At 37.4% G+C, this 17,805-nt stretch overlaps 1 protein-coding gene across 9 annotated transcripts in view; it reads left to right on the forward strand.

Moving 5' to 3' along the window:
* The window catches only part of LOC105484110 (ovochymase 1), a 101,321-nt gene that overhangs the window by 33,871 nt on the left and 49,645 nt on the right, over positions 1-17,805 (forward strand). For all 9 annotated transcript variants that reach the window (XR_011609268.1, XR_011609269.1, XR_011609267.1 and 6 more), the window contains 6 exons: positions 2,139-2,211; positions 2,656-2,851; positions 5,352-5,506; positions 11,911-12,067; positions 12,379-12,471; positions 15,727-15,951. Coding sequence is in view for 6 of the 9 variants with exons in the window: in XM_071071958.1 (XP_070928059.1) it covers positions 2,139-2,211; positions 2,656-2,851; positions 5,352-5,506; positions 11,911-12,067; positions 12,379-12,471; positions 15,727-15,951 (899 nt within the window). In the remaining 3 variants the exon portion in view is untranslated. The remainder of the gene's footprint in view (positions 1-2,138; positions 2,212-2,655; positions 2,852-5,351; positions 5,507-11,910; positions 12,068-12,378; positions 12,472-15,726; positions 15,952-17,805) is intronic.

A 17,805-nucleotide genomic window follows, 5' to 3' on the forward strand; every position in this document is an offset into this window, starting at 1 on the left:
CCCTATGTCCTACACGTGCCCTGCCTTTTAGCTTCCCTGGCACTGGTTGACCCTAGTATTAATTCTCAAACTTCAACATACTCCAGAATCACCTGGAGAGCTTCTGATTCTTTAAGTCTGGTGCGAGGCCCGAGCATTTCCTGATGGTGGTGTTCCACACTTAGGAAAATTTGGTGTTCTCATCTTGTTAATTCCACATAGGATTTTGTGCTCACTGGGACTTTTAACTTACTTTTGGAGACCAAGCTCACTTTGCAACTATATATGTGAATCTTTTGTCTAAAATTTAAATCAGCTACTGAAACTTCAGTGACTTACTTTCTGTGATCAAGTCAGGTGGCTCTGTCTTCTTCCATAGCAGTAAGTGACACATGCTCCATTGTTGGGCTGGGGATAAGATCCTAAGACTATAAGAAATGAAATTTTATATGGGAGATGGGGGAAGAAAAGGTGAAGAAATCCATCAATTGATACCTTCAGCTATTTTCCCACTATTGGAAAAATCTCAAGCTTTGTGGTATCATAAAGTGTATGTGGCTTTGGCGTGTTTTTTTTACAGTGTTCTCCATTAAACTGAAGGATATTTGATGCCTGTACATGCAAAACATCACAAGAAACTGTGGTCTACATTATCAACTCTACCATCATTTTTATTATTTCATTGTATTGTATACACTCTATTCTATATAAAGATATGGAGTAGATTTAAGAAGTTTCATCACTACTAAGTACTTATTTAGAGGGTGACTTTGAAAAAGTTTAATCCTTTCATTAGCATGCATGGCAGATAATAAGAATGATAATGGCTATCATTATGGAGTCATTACCATCTACCAGGTACTTGCCAAGTACTTCACTTGAGTTAGCCCCTTAATAAAGGCATATTGAAACACATGAGCAAGTCAAACCCATTATGCAAGGAATTGAAATGAGCATGGTTATGACTGGGGAGAAGATGCCTACATGCATTAAGAATCTCTACCTTTGAATAAGGTATATTGAAAATAATTTCAGTAACTTTACTTTTCCTGAAGAAACAGTGTTTAAAAAAAAAATGGAAGAATTAGTCTCCAAGTAGAAGTGACAGTATATTGGTTCCGGTAGAGGGACTCTTTCCTCAGACACTTTTTAAGCTGGAGATTTTGATATGGTAAGTTAATGGATATCGATTCAAACTTCTTAACATCATTTTGAGGTATATCAGAAGTATGCAGAACTTTTCACCCAATGAACACCCATATAACCAACACCGAGATCGAGAAACAAAATATTACATTAACTAGTACCCAGCAGTCGCCCTTGTGCCTCTTCCAGTCATCATTCCCCTAAAAATAATCAGCATTCTGATTTCTAATGCAATAGTTGAATTTTGCCCATTCTCAAACTGATAAATTCCTTTGAACTTTAGTTTCATAACTCTGATTTAACAGAATATGGAAATCTGAGATACGATCCAGTGAGATCATAATTTGGCAATATTGAAAAGTAAAATATAGACCAAAAGCTACCTTGTCACAGGTGTAATTTTTTAAACATATTCTTAACATCACTGTGAAATAAAGCTTTAATTATTGTCATTTTTCCTCCTCGACCTAAAAAAGGCTTTGGTAATATTTGGCAAGGTTTCCAATGACACTTTATGGTCAAAAGAAAGGGGCAGGATACATGATCAAGAGCTCCTCTTCACATAGATCAGAAGGCACGATATGGCTTCCCCGGGAGGGAGATCGCAGAGGCAATCGGACAGGGGACTGTTGCCTCGCTGAACTGAGCAGTGCATGTTAGTAGGGCCAGATGATGGCAGGGCGGTTTCCCTCATGCTGTTCTCCTGATGGTGAGTTCTCACAAGATCTGATGGTTTAAAAGTGTGTGGCTTCCTTTGCTCTCTCTCTCCTGCTTTGCCGTGATAAGATGAGCTTGCCTCCCCTTTGCCTTCTGCCATGATTGTTAAGTTTCCTGAGGCCTCCCCAGCCATGCAGAACTGTAAGTCAATTAAACCTCTTTTCTTTCATAAACCTCTTTTCTTCAGAAAGTCTTCAAAAGACTTTATAGTCTCAGGTAGTCTTTTATAGCAGTGTGAGAACGAACTGTTACAAATGTGTTTTCATGTCAAACTTTCACTGATCTTCTGTCTCCAGGAAGAATAATCCACTCTCCTGGACCATTATTGCTGGGGACCATGACAGAAACCTGAAGGAATCAACAGAGCAGGTGAAAAAATGTTTTTACAGGTCATTCTGCCTGTACTGTAAATGTTGTCACATGCCAAGGAATACCTTTAGCTAAAATATGTAATTGGTTATTAATCTCCTAGGGCCCTTTTACACTTATCATTTATACCCACATTTAAAAATGTAATTTGAAATTACATTTTCACTTGAGAATTACACGAAGTAGGTCAGAATTGCAAATTTAGGCCCAAGGACACAGGTTTTCAAAGCTTTGTTTCTCCAGCACCACCTTTATCCAGAAGGTGGTTCACAGCCTCCTGCAAATTATAAACCAAGATTGCTCTTTTATATTTAACACAAAGTCTTCTTCATTGCTTAGGTATGTAAGTGCAGGGATTTAAGATTATTTTGGACCTTCAACAAGGAAGTAGCTGGATTCTTTGACTTTCTTACCTTGTAATTTGCTTACTTGCCACTGATACAGGTGAGAAGGGCCAAACACATAATGGCGCATGAAGACTTTAACACACTTAGTTATGACTCTGACATTGCCCTAATACAACTAAGCTCTCCTCTGGAGTACAGCTCGGCAGTGAGGCCGGTATGTCTCCCACACAGCACAGAGCCTCCGTTTTCCTCAGAGATCTGTGCTGTGACTGGATGGGGAAGCATCAGTGGAGGTAAGCATTTTTTGTTTCTTAAACATTAATGCCAGTTGTTATTTTTGAAAATAGGTCGTGTAAATGATATCAAGCAGCATCCGCTTCAGCCCCTCTTCTTTCTAAAAGATAGACACCATGTTTTATTTAGCTGTAATAGATCAGCAAGTAAATAGAGAATTAGCTATTTAAAACTTTTCCTTCAGGGTAACTTAGATTATAAATAGGCTAGATTAGCAGTCAACAAATCTTTACTGTAATGGGCCAGATAATAATCCTTTCAGGCTTTGCAGGTCATCTGGTCTCTATCACAACTATTCAAGTCTACCGTTATAGCATAAAGCAGCCATTGGCAGTATGTAACAGAATGGGTTCCAACAGAACTTAATTTATAAAATTTATATTTCATTTAATGTATATGTGTCATGAAATACTGTTCTTTGGATTTTTTTTAACCACCTAAAAATGTACAAACCATTCTTATCTCATGGATTGTGCCCATGTTTGGGGGTGGCACAGAATTCATCCACTGGCTGTCATGTGCTCACCCCTGGCTACGGTATAGAACTCTTAAAGGCTTAGTAACACAGTGAAAGATTGGAATGGGTTGATATTTGTTTTGTGCTTCTTATACCATAAGATCATTTTCTTTGTATATTTCCTTTCTGTATGTCATTTATTTGGAATCTGTGAGCTTGAAGGAGAAGGGAATTTATATTTGACTGCTTACAGTGTTGATATTCACTGCTTACTGTGCTACCTGAAGCCAAATTGCACTTTCATAAAAACCTTCACACCCAACACATGAGGAGCTTTTACCATCCCCATTTTACAAATAAGGAGGTTGCAACCCGAAGATTTAAGTAACTTGCTAAGATCCCATAACTAATAAATATCAAAGTGAGGATTTAAGATCGGTGTGGCTCAGCTTATAATCATTCCTTAATGGCTTCTCATTACACATACAATCAAATCTGAACTCCTTAGCCTAGCTTGGAAAGCTTTGTGTGATTGGGCCTCTCCACTTATCTCTTCCACATAATTTCCCTCTTTTTTTCTTGTGGTTAACCTTCAGATACCATGGCCTTTCTCCTTTCGCTTAAACACCAAGCTTGCTCTGCTTTCTGAAGTTCCTCATTTTGTGTCCTTCTACTTGGAGCACTCTTATTACAATCTTGTCACATCTGCCTGCTCATTATTGCATTTTCAACCAAAATATCACTTCCTTTCTTGGCTCACATTGCTGCCACAGGACAGGCTTCCAGTCACATTCCGCACTACCTGGTTTTATCCTCTCACTGCACGTTAATGTATTTGGCATGATTTCATGCAGTCATCTTCTACATCTCACCCACTAGACTGAGAACCTCTTGGAGGCAGATCTGTCATTGAGCACTCTCTCCCCAAGGCTAGAAGCCTACATGGTATTCAGTAAATATTTCTTGGCTTACCAGTTTCAAAGCCCTTGAATAAATGTGCCTGCTCTCTAATACCTTTGACCTTTGCCAACTCCATGACTACCAGGCAACTGAGAGGTAGTTAGTTTTATAAAAGGTGAATTCATTCTTTCCAGCTAGGAGAGGAAATGAATCTTGATTCCTGGGATATGGTCAGTAACACTAAGGGAGATGGTCCCCGAGAAGAGGAGTTTTAGTATATTAAGAAGAATGCAAGATTCAGAGTTGAACTTAGGCTTGATTCTAGTTCTGTCCCATAAGAGCTGTGAGATCAAATTTTCAGAGGTCTGGCTTTTTCATATGTGAGATCAGTGTGATTAACCTGATCTCACATATGAAAAATGTTGTTGTATTAAGTTGGAATAAAACTCTTTATAAATATTAAGATACTATATAAATGTAACATATATGCTATTAATATTGCCCCAAAAGGTATAGGGCTATAAAATATTAAACTTAAAAAAATTGGTCATAAATCTAAAATGATAGGATGAGTCATGCAAAATACATGTTAACATAGGCCTGCCTAAGGATCAAATATGAAAATAAATTATTTATGTTTTCTTTAATTGGAGGTGCGATTAGGCTTCAATGACAGTAGATGAAAAACAGGATTATGATTTTTGTTTATATTTGGAAATCATATAAGCATATTATTTGTAAGCAATTATATATTTATATATATAAATATATAACCATATATATTTGTAATTGTATAAGTCATATATGACACGAATTCATATCATGCTGAATTTTTCTTCCTGAATTCTTATGCAGAAATATTTGATACACTAATGTTTAAATTGAAAATAAGCTAGGAAAAAAGTGTTTCTGGTTTTATTCTCCTGCCAGTGGCCTCTCTTTACAAAAATGCCAAATTGGGACATGAAGACATGTCACATGAAACACTTGTATTTTTTAACTTCAGTATTCTACATCAGCTGAGGCCAAACTGAATGACTTCAGCTATGTTGGTACAGAGCTAAGTCTGAACTTAAATACATTTCTAATATCACTTGCTTCTTACTTCATCATCGAGCTCTCTCTGAATGTTTCTTCAATAGATGGTGGCTTAGCAAGTCGCCTACAGCAGATTCAAGTGCATGTGTTAGAAAGAGAGGTCTGTGAACACACTTACTATTCGGCCCATCCAGGAGGGATCACAGAGAAGATGATCTGTGCTGGCTTTGCAGCATCTGGAGAGAAAGATTTCTGTCAGGTGAGAGGATTCTGGTTTTATACAGGAAGGTGGAAAATTGCCATCTGCTGGAGAGTTTCTATAGACAGGAGAAACCACTGCTGAAGCCACCAACTTGTCATGTGGTGACACATCCCTGCATGAAGACCAGTGGGGCAACAGAAGTAATAAGTTAATTAATCTGAATTTGCTGAGATGTCAGAGAGTGACTGGAAGCAGCTGTACAGCGAGAAAGGCCGGTGGGTTCATAGAGGAGCTGGTGAGAAGGTAGGAAATAGCAGAGCCTCTCAGCAGGCCTGAGCAAGGGAAGATGTATTCAGGTATACTTAAAGCTTTCAGAAAAGGAAAAACAAAGGTTCTAAACTTATGTGTCCTATATATGACTTAAAAGTTTCATTGGTTTATATTATCATTAATCTCTGTACTCTCACTTAATTTTTCCACCACAAATTAAAACAATCACAAAGATGTCTACTGTACAAGCTTGATATTGGCAAGTTCATGATTAACTAAGAAAAAGACAGAATGTGAATGAATAGATTGTAGAATGCCAGCTTTAACATTCACAAAGTCAATGGAAGAATGTGACTTTAGATATACATACAACCGAAGAGTTTCTAACACTCCATGTGCCCACCTCCAATCCCTGGTTTGGATTTGAGGCTACCCACGTAAGGGAAAGTTTGGGTCCATAGGGCAGCCCCAGTTCTCCAGACTTATCACTCCTACTGGTCTGGCGTAGAGAGGAAAGAAAGAATGAATCTTGTTTCTGCAGCTCTTTGATAGTTTTCCCCAGCACTCAGTGAAGAAACATGCAGCAATAGATTTCACCTCCATGAGGGAGAAACAACTGGGCATTAATCTAGGTGGACGTCCTTCCGTGTAAAAATGTGAGAGAGGGAATGAAGTCCCCTTTAACACTGAATATAAATTTATTGTCATTAACCCCTTCCTTTTATAGCATCAAGCGGTGGTGCTTAAATTCTGTTTTAATTTTGCATATATTTATTTGCATTTCCCAGAAGCAGACCCTGAGATAAGAATTCAGGTGCAACGGTCTGTTTTAGGAATCATAGATATCACCGGTAGGAAAGGGAGGTGATGGTACAGGGAAGGGAAGGCAGCCAATATAGGATGCATTATTAAGCTGTCTGCCATAGTGAGGGCCTAAAGCTTAATCCTGCAGGAAACTCAGGGCAGTGATGCTAAATACACGTGATAGATTTATCCATCTGAGGGGCGAGGGAGCTGGGATATTTATGTACTACCTTCCCTGGAGCCACACTTTGAGTGCTGCTGTGGGAAAGGGCTGTTAATCCCTCAGCACTTCCCATACTTTAGGGTTGCCTCCTGGGTGGAGTGGAGAGTGGGGAGGACCCCAGACACAGATCCAGGACATGGGCTGGAAGATGTGAGGAAGATGGAAAGTGCACTCCTGCTGTCTGCTAGACTACATAAATGTTATCTGATAAAAATCACAAAAGTACTCTGAATTAGTGTGTTCATTCTTCCCCTCAGTCTATTGCAGGATTTCAGGGATGGCTTTTCTTTCTTCAACAAGAAGATCACAAGTAATTATGTTGTCTTTTACATATTTGACAGCATCTAACATTACAGGGTGAGCTTATTTTGTGTGGAAAGAAAAGAACTAGAGAGGGTCTTAGAAAGGTCCATGTCACGGGTGACCTAAGTATCATGATCTCAGTTGGCACTTATGTTTTCAGTTATATACAACTGTCACTTTGGCTGCAGCATGACCAAATGTACTGCCCATATATGGGAGGAAAACTAGAAGTTGAGGTTCTAATATATATGACTAGCTTTCTATTACAAAGAACACTGAGTTACTAAAAGGGTGACTTTAGAAACTTGCTTTGACAAAATAGTCTCTAATACTTCTATCAGGTAATTGATTTTTATTCTCATGTGTATACTTAGAGGTAATAGACCTGCTAATGTGCTTTCTCATCCAGGAAGGTGGGAATAACAATATTGGAATGCAGAGACATGGGGTTTTCAGGTATGCAATGTAGTATCCTGTTGTTCTTTGCTAACTGGATTTCAGATTTTTTTATTCTAAGTTCTTTTTCAATTTTTAATTTTGTGGTTGTATAGTAGGTGTATGTATTTATGGGGGACATGAGATTTTGATACAGGCATACAAGGAATAATCACATCAGGGTAAATGGGGTATCCATCACTTCAAGCATTTATAATTTGTGTTACAAACAATCCAATCACATTGTTTTAGTGATTTTTAAATGCACAATTAAATTATTATTGACTGTAGTTACCCTGTTGTGCTATCAAATACTATTTGTACCCATTAATTATTCCCACTTCCCCTAGACTCAGTCACTACACTTCCCAGCCTCTGGTAACCATCCTTCTATACTCTATCCCCATGAGTTACATTGTTTTGATTTTTAGCTCCTACAAATAAATGAGAACAGGCCAAGTTTGTCTTTCTGTGCCTGGCTTATTTAACTTCACATAATGACCTCCAGCTCGATTCACGTTGTTGCAAATGGTAGGATCTCATTCTTTTGTATGGCTGAGTAGTACTCCATTGTGAACATGCACCACATTTTCTTTATCCATTCATCTGTTGATGGACACTTAGGCTGCTTCCAAATCTTGGCCCTTGTGAATAGTGTTGCAGTAGACATGGGAGTGCAGATAACTTTTCAATATCTTGATTTCCTTTCTTTTGGGTATATACCTAGGAGTGGGATTGCTAGATCAATGGTATTTCTAATATTTTTTGAGGAATGTCCATACTATTCTGTATAATGGTTGTACTAATTGACGTTCTCATCAATAATGTACATGGGTTCCCTTTTTCTCCACATCCCTGTATTTGTTATTGCCTGTCTTTTGGATAAAAGCCACTTTAACTAGGGTGAGATGATATCTCATTGTAGTTTTGATTTGCATTTCTCTGATCAGTGATGTTGAGCACCTTTTCATATACCTGTTTGCCGTTTGTATGTCTTCTTTTGAGAAATGTCTATTCAGATCTTTTGTCCATTTTTAAAATCAGATTATTAGATTTTTTCTAGAGAGTTATTTGAGCTCCTTAAATATTCTGGTTGTTAATCTCTCGTCAGATGGGTACTTCGCAGAAATTTTCTCCCATTCTGTGAGTTGTGTCTTGGCTTTGTTTTCTTTGCAGTGCAGAAGATTTTTAACATGATGTGATCTTATTTGTCCATTTTTGCTTTGGTTACCTGTGCTTGTGGGGTATTACTAAAGAAATCTTTGTTCAGTCCAGTGTCCTGGAAAGTTTCCTCAGTGTTTTTTAAATTAATTTCATAGTTTGAGGTCTTAGATTTGAGTCTTTAATCCATTTTGATTTGACTTTTGCAAATGGTGAGAAATAAGGATCTACTTTCATTCTTCTGTATAAGGACATCCAATTTTCCCAGCACAATTTATCAAAGCGACTGTCCTTTCCCCAATGTATTTTTTTTTTTTGCACCTTTGTCAAAAATGACTTCAATGTAGATATATGGATTTTTTCTGGGTTTTCTATTCTGTTCCATTGTTCTATGAGTCTGTTTTTATGACAGTACTGTGCTGTTTTGGTTACTATAGCTTTGTAGTATAATTTGAAGTCAGGTAACGTGATCTTTCCAATTCTGTTCTTTTTGCTCAGGATGGCTTGGCTATTCTGAGTCTTTTGTGGTTCCACATACATTTTATGATTATTTTTTCTATTTCTGTGAAGAATGTCATTGGTATTTTTTCTAACTTATTTTCCTCTACAAAGTCACAGATCTCTCTTCACAGAATAATGTATGTCCTCAGCCACATTGATTGCCTTCTAACCTTCCAACTGGCCATGTCTTGCCTTAAAGCCTTAGCCCAGATGTGTCTTTTGCATAAAATGTTGTTCCTCCAGGTTTTTGGAAAGCTGGCTCCTTCTCATCCTTTATGTATCAGCTCAAATGTTATTGAAACTGCATACACATACATGTACATGTAAGCACACATATACCTACCTTTATTCTCTACCATTCACTCTGAGTATTTCTTTTGTAGCTACTATTAGCATCTTATTTGTTTATACTCTGTTTTACTCAGTATGTCTGGCTCACAGTAGGCATTGAATAATTTTTTAATAAAAAAGATTCATTTGTGGCTAGGCACGGTGGCTCATGCCTGTAACCCCAACACTTTGGGAGGCCGAGGCAGGTGGATCACGAGGTCAGGAGATTGAAACCATCCTGGCCAACATGGTGAAACCCTGTCTCTACTAAAAATACAAAAAAATTAGCTGGGCATGAGGGCACGTGCCTGTAGTCCCAGCTACTCGGGAGGTTGAGTCAGGAAAATCGCTTGAACCCAGGAGGCGGAGCTTGCAGTGAGCCAAGACCGCACTACTGCACTCCAGTCTGGGCAACAGAGCAAGACTCCATCTCACCAAAAAAAAAAAAAAAAAAAATCATTTGTTTGTTGAATATTTACTATGGACTAGACCATATGATAGGCACTGGCAAAAATAGATAAATTGGACAGGTTCCCTGTATCGTGGAATGTTTGTGATTGCCTGAAAAATTATGTATTGGCTATGCATTGGTACTGAAAAAAAATCAATGATTTAAAATAAAACACTTGACTGGATACATCACACCATTGTCCAACTGGAAAGGGGTCTTAAGTATAACTGTTACGTGAAAAAATTAGGCCCAGAGGAAAGGCTAATTGCTCTACATTACAGACTAGTGACTATATCTCTTTTTTCCCAAGTTAAGGTTTCTTCTGTTAAATTCTTTATGTAAAATAGATATTTCAAATATGTACCATCAATTTATGTGCCATCAAATATGTGCACAATTTATCTAACAAGAAGACAAATAAATGACTTAATTTGGTCCTAAATACATTTGTGTCCATCCACTTCCTGCAAAAGACTTGATTAAAAATTGGAAAGCGTACCCTAAAAAGATGAAAATCTATGTATTAAGGCTTGCTTTGATACAACTACTTTATAAAATTTCACTGTAAATTAAGCAAACGTTTATTTAGCATGTATTATGTGCTGAGTATTGTGGTAGGTTTCCTAGGATACAAAGTTGAATCAGATGCAGTGCTTACCCTCAAATGGGGCACACATTGTAAATAGAGGGAGACATAAACAAGGACATATATTGGGCACTGCCATTGATTTTCACATTGAACCTCAAGAGACATGTAGAAGAAGATAGTGCTAATTAATAGATAAATGTGTGTGATGTACATATTTTGGTTCCCTTAATAACAGTACCACTGTTGATTTTCTTCAAAATCTCTTTCTGCTTATAATTTATCAATTTAAACAATGCAAATATTGGGAGGAATATTAAAGAGAGACACTTCCATCTACGTGAGCTTCTTAGTGCTTGTGGGTAGTATTTTTGCCTTTTGAAATGTGTTTAATCATGACCTAAGTAGCCATATCTAAGAGAGTGAACAAAATTAACTATAAGTTAAATTTCCATGTGTCTTTCCTTGAATTCAGTAATTCTGTAAGCCCAATACCAGAGCAGTTTAAGGTACTTCCATTAATGAATATTTATCAATTTGGTGGAAGGGAAAGAGCACGGAACTTTGGCAGGTGACATGGGCTCAGATTTTACTGCTGCTACTACCTATGTGTGTGAAATGGGACAGGTCACTTATTTCTCTAATTGTAACTTTTCACATATAATATCTAAGAAAGTTAAATTAGTTTGACCCTTTAAATCTTTGAAATTGTGTAATTTTGGTACCTGCAGGTAAGCCAAAATAAAATTGGAATACTAGAATTAGAATGAATACATTTTAATAGATTTAAGTCAGCCTTTCACTTTTCTTCACCTCACCACCAACACCGTAGTTTCTCTGTGTATGTCGTAACTCTACTCTTTGATCTGAATAGATTGTGTCAAGAGTGACCAGTGATAGGGAAAACACTACATGTAGAGGTAACCACCCAATGACCCTAACCCAATTTCCTTAAAAAAAAAAAGAAGAAGAAGAAGAAGAAAACAAAACAGGCAGCGCATTTCTTATGATGGATCCATTTGAGCCACTCTGCAGTTTTCTAAATAAATTTTTATTTTTAAAGGATGCTTGAAATCTTAAATGTTACAGTTTTACTAATTGATATCATTTAAAGACTATGTCCCTCCAGTGGAGCTGGGAAGACTTAGTAATTGTTTTCTGATTATGTGAACTAAGCTTTCTCTTCACCCTGGAATCAAATTACCATCTGATTGTTCATAAATTTTGTTTCCTTTTGCAAAACAGTGAATATATAGTATGTAAAAATAGAAATTGACAAAGAACAAATCTTATTAAACACATTACAAATACATTATTGGCCATTCTTGTTCTAAAAATTGAAAGCAGGAGCTTCAGATTAAAGCAGTTTTCTAGAACATGTTTTCTTGGTGTTTCAGGGAGACTCTGGTGGGCCACTAGTATGTAGACATGAAAATGGTCCCTTTGTCCTCTATGGCATTGTCAGCTGGGGAGCTGGCTGTGTCCAGCCATGGAAGCCGGGTATATTTGCCAGAGTGATGGTCTTCTTGGACTGGATCCAATCAAAAATCAATGGTAAATTGTTTTCAGATGTTATTAAAACAATACCTCTTTCTTTAGAGTGGGTTTGGGAACAGTGAGTGTAGTATAAATTAGCGTGAAAGAGAAAACCATAGAGTAGAATTTCATTTAGTTACTAAACACACTAAAACGCAAGATTCTGCAAAATAAGTTCTCCCATATGTAGAGTTAGAGTAAAACTGACTTTTTCTGAGACTGCTTTAATCCTGGATTTGTTTCTTTTTTGATAGTGGCTGCTTTGGTGCCGACTATATTTTGTCCTCAGGCTTTCATCTTTATTTTTAACATGTTCTCCCCAAATACAGGTCCTGCTTCACTTCAGACAAATAATACATGCAAAACCTTAAAACAACAGTTGCTACCACCCACACCTTCACCAGGCAGTGCATCTTGGACAGGTAATAAATGTTCACATTGTCCCATTGCATTGTCTGTCTAGGTTTGCTAAATTTTCTGTGGAACACTGTGACCTCTGTGTTTTCCTTCTGGTTGGTAGTTTTAGCTGAAAGTGGGGAGAGTTGTTATTATGATTGCTGGAGATCATTTCTACCCCAAAGCTAGACCTGTTGCAGATTTTTTTTAAAAAATGTTGTGGTTGTGAACAAGTGCTTGAATATTGGAGAATTACATAGAATTATTTTAAGCTCTGAATCTGAACAAAAGTCCTTCTATATGCAAGTATCTTGCTAGGTAAAGACTCTGGGTATGAGACGACCAAGACCAGCATCAGCATTAGTATTTCTCTTCATTCTTCCACAGCTGTCACTGTCTGTTTGATAAAATAGGATTTTGATTTTTAGTCAAAACTAACAGCAACTGGAGGATTAGAAATCTCTAATAGACTTGTAGGAAGATAGAAGTTCTATTTTATTTTATATCACTCTTGGTTTCCAAGTGGTAGTCTTTCTTTTGTTGCCCACATCTTCCCCTTCCCCAATACATTCAACCCCGGTAAACAACTAGGAAGAGTTCAAAGAAAATGTAAGATATAGAAGGTAGAATTGCAAGAATGAAGACTTTGAGTAGAAGAAAGAAGATGAGATCTAGTGTCCAAAAGGAGGGGATGGTCTTAGATAGGAGCAAAATACACATCATCTATAGTTAATGGATGGAAGGCAGGATCTTGAGGCATCAGTGCAGGTATGAGGTGTATGGGTATAGATGGAGATAGAAGCTTGCGGTATTTCTCTTCTGATTGCTTCTTTTTCTTAGCAGGCAAACAAAAAGAAGGGGTTGTTCAAGAAAGTTTGATTTTTTTAAGAGAAAAAAGGATGAAATATCTCTCTAGAAAATAGCATAGTGAATAGAAAGACATAGTAGGACTGCTGGGTAGCATAAAGCCCCCCTGAGATGAACGATCATAATTTGAGAGAGCAAAATGCCCCCAGTTACTTAGTTGTATGTTTTCCTCTGGATACACTGAGGTAGATGCAGAGTAGATAGATTATAGATTTAATCAAAGTGGAGTGTTCCCAAGTATGTGAAGGGTATAAAGGAATTCAGAGTGTATGTGAATAAGTGGTTAAAATGATGGATCATTGGAATTTAGGATGGATAAGGAGTGAAATACAGATGAGAGATTTGTTTGGGACAAAAATAAGCTGGTAGGACACGTAAATTATGAGTCCCAAAAGGTGGAAGGAGTATTAAGGGAGACTGAAAAGATGGAAGGTCGTGGTTGGAGAATATGGTTCCTGAAACTGAGATTACAGAAGGCTTGGAGTTACTGCTATTGATCAAGTGTCTAGGGGCTGACCGTAAGGATAAGTGGCTGAGGTCAGGTGGAAGACAAGATCATTGCAGGAAAGTTGAGGAGCTGGGAAACTTCAGTGCTGGAATCATCCTGTATATAGTGATTGAAATCAGAACTATGACAGGAAAAGTGTTGGAGAAAATGACTGCTAAAATCTTCCAGGAACGAGGAGAGGACCCAGGACCATTTGTCTGGCAACATGAGTCAAAGAGTCAAAGCTGGGGATAGGTAGAGTTAGGTTAAAAGTAAATCTGAACTTGGGATTGAGACAGAGAGCAGACTTGAGTCCAAGATCCTATAAACTATTGATTTCAATGGACTGAGTTGAATGAGTTCAGTGAGTGCCTAAATAGGTTAATCCATGTAAGGCACTTAAAACAGGGAGGACCTGACCCGAGATAAGGGTCCATAAATGGTGGTGACAGTGCCATCTAATGTATTTTTTGAATGACCTTATTCAGGTCATTAGAAAATGAACATTGTTAAAATGTAAAGAAAATGTTTCTCTTTTAAATATGTTCAGAAACAGTTATGCATGCTGAAGAACTTTGAAAGTTTTACATACAGAAAGGTGTTGCTTTGTTTTACTCTATGATTATTTTCAGAGACAAAATGTTAGGACCATGCCATATTTAACACCCACCCACTCCTGCCACTTACTTTTTGCACTAGGGAGTTAATGAATCTTAGCAATAGTTTCTTTCAGTTGTTACTCCCATTTATATAAAGTCTTGACTGATTGGTAATTCATGGCTCTATGTGATTTCCGGTCAGACTTTTCACAGAGGATTCATATAGAGAGGGAGAAAAACTAAAAAGATTAGAAAGACAGGTTGAGGCCAGACTGAAAGATCTTGCAAGCTGAACTACTTTAGTTGCTTTCAGCAGGAAACCAATTTGATTTATTTTTATTTTATACACCATTCCCAGATGGTAGAGCATAGTGAGGAAAGATTATAGACTGAAAGATCATTTAGTTTACTATTAAATCAAAATGGTAAATATCTGATTAGATTCTTGTAGCCATACAGATAAAAAGAGGACTAACAAAGAAATGACAGAGAACCAAACAATGGAGTAGAATCCTAAATTTCTGTAGCACTTCATTTCCCTTATTCCACTTTTCACCTACCTCTACTGTTAATAAAAGCATGTTTACATACCTCCTCCTCAGTAACAGTATTAATTTCTCTAGGGCAGAGTATGTATAATTGTGTATTCACTAACGCATACATTCAAATATGAACATAGAATATTTCATTTTTTAATTGCTCAGAAAGTTTTTGTCAAAGGAATAGACATAAGCAAAGAAGAGAGAGTTAAGGACGAAGCCCTGATGAGGACGTAAGAGAAGCTGATTGCCAAGTCAGTGGGCCAGGGAAAAACTGACATCCAAACTGCAGAAGGTATCCCAAAGTTCCAAGGGTGCCCTTGGACTTAGCAAGCTGAAGAAGTGAGACTTCTCAGTATATCCAGCAAATTATGTTTTTCATGACCTCAGTCACAAGCTCAAATGAATGTAATCATTTGTCCCAGTAAATTCAGCTAATTTAGTGAAGTTTTTAGGAACAGGTCTTCAGCTGCATCTCAAAGAAGGAAAAAAATGAAATCCTGCTGGGAATAGAGAATGCAACCTACTGTCTATTTTCTAAGAAACTTTAAAAATGCATTTAAAATTGATTCAAAATAATTGTGATCTAAATTCTACCTGTATAATATCATTTCAAGAAAATAAGACACATTAAATAGAGTGGTTTTTTAACATAATAATTTGTAACTGACAGTAACAAAGTCTTAATTTTCTTCTTTCAAGCCGAGGTTTTTCAGTCTTGTGATAGAACCTGGTTCTTCTTTGCTTTGTTTATGTTGGTCTCTGGTGTCTGTGTGTTCTGAATTGCAGGCTGTTGCTCTGATGCAGAGCTAGAAAAGCCCAGAGGCTTTTTTCCCACTCCACGATATCCACTGGATTATAGAGGAAGACTGGAATGTTCTTGGGTGCTCAGAGTTTCACCAAGCAGTATGGCAAAATTTACTGTTGAGTATCTGTCACTCCTGGGGTCTCCTGTGTGTCAAGACTCAGTTCTAATTATTTATGAAGAAAGACACAGTAAGAGGAAGATGGCAGGTAATCCTTCCTGGCATATAAACTTTGTGTTAGGAGTCTTGTCCATGTAGGCAGCTTATTATCAGGAATGAGTCTGACCTGGTAATAAGGCTACCAAAATGTTGATCCACGTAATAGGAATGTAATAGGAATGCTTTTCCCCTTGCAAACACCCTTAACATTTTCATTATTATTATTATTATTATTATTATTATTATTATTATTATACTTTAAGTTCTGGGTGACATGTGCAGAACATGTAGGTTTGTTACAAAGGTGTACACATGCCATGGTGGTTTGCTGCACCCATAAACCCGTCATCTACATTAGGTATTTCTCCTAATGCTATTCCTTTCCTACCCCCCAACCCCCAACAGGCCCTGGTGTGTGATGTTCCCCTCCCTGTGTCCATGTGTTCTCATTGTTCAACTCCCACTTATGAGTGAGAACATGCGGTGTTTGGTTTTCTGTTCTTGTGTTAGTTTGCTAAGAATGAAAGTTTCCAGCTTCATCCATGTCCCTGTAAAGAACATAAACTCATCCATTTTTATGGCTGTATAGTATAACATGGTGTATATGTGCCACATTTTCTTTATCCAGTGTATCATTGATGGGCATTTGGGTTGGTTCCAAGTCTTTGCTATTGTGAACAGTGCTGCAATAAACATGCGTGTGCATGTGTCTTTATAGTAGCATGATTTATAATCCTTTGGGTATATACCCAGTAATAGGATCGCTGGGTCAAAAGGTATTTCTGGTTCTAGATCCTTGAGGAATTGCCGCACTGTCTTTCACAATGGTTGAACTAATTTACAGTCCTACCAACAGTGTAAAAGCATTTCTATATCTCCACATCCTCTCTAGCATCTGTTGTTTCCTGATTTTTTAATAATCGCCATTCTATCTGGCATGAGATGGTATCTCATTGTGGTTTTGATTTGCATTTCTCTAATGACCAGTGTTGATGAGCTTTTTTTCATATATTTGTTGGCCACATAAATGTCTTCTTTTGAGAAGTATCTGTTCATATCCTTTGCCCACTTTTTGATGGGATTGTTTGTTTTTTTCTTGTAAATTTGTTTAAAGTCCTTATAGATTCTGGATATTATCCCTTTGTCAGATGGATAGATTGCAAAAATTTTCTCCCATTCTGTAGGTTGCCTGTTCACTCTGATGATAGTTTCTTTTGCTGGGCAGAAGCTCTTTAGTTTAATTAGATCCTATTTGTCAATTTTGACTTTTGTTGCCATTGCTTTTGGTGTTTTAGTCATTAAGTCTTTGCCCATGCCTATGTCCTGAATGGTATTGCCTAGGTTTTCTTCTAGGGTTTTTGTGGGTTTAGGTCTTGTGTTTAAGTCTTTCATCCATCTTGAGTTAATTTTTTGTATAAGGCATAAGGAAGGGGTTCAGTTTCAGTTTTCTGCATATGGCTAGCCAGTTTTCCCAAAGCCATTTATTTTGTAAGGAATCCTTTCCTCATTGCTTGTTTTTGTCAGAGTTGTCAAAGATCAGATGGTTGTAGATGTGTGTCATTATTTCTGAGGCCTCTGTTCTGGTCCATTGATCTATGTATCTGTTTTGGTACCAGTACCATGCTGTTTTGGTTACTGCAGCCTTGCAGTACAGTTTGAAATCAGGTAGTGTGATGCCTCCAGCTTTGTTCTTTTTGCTTAGGATTGTCTTGGCTATACAGGCTCATTTTTCAAAAGCATTTCTATACACCAATGACAGACAAACAGCCAAATCATGAGTGAACTCTCATTCACAACTGCTATAAAGATAATAAAATACCTAGGAATACAACTTACAATGGATGTGAAGGACCTCTTCAAGAAGAACTACAAACCACTGCTCAAGGAAATAAGAGAGGACACA

This window comes from Macaca nemestrina, chromosome 10 (genome assembly GCF_043159975.1).
Source record: "Macaca nemestrina isolate mMacNem1 chromosome 10, mMacNem.hap1, whole genome shotgun sequence".
Taxonomy (NCBI): Eukaryota; Metazoa; Chordata; class Mammalia; order Primates; family Cercopithecidae; genus Macaca; species Macaca nemestrina.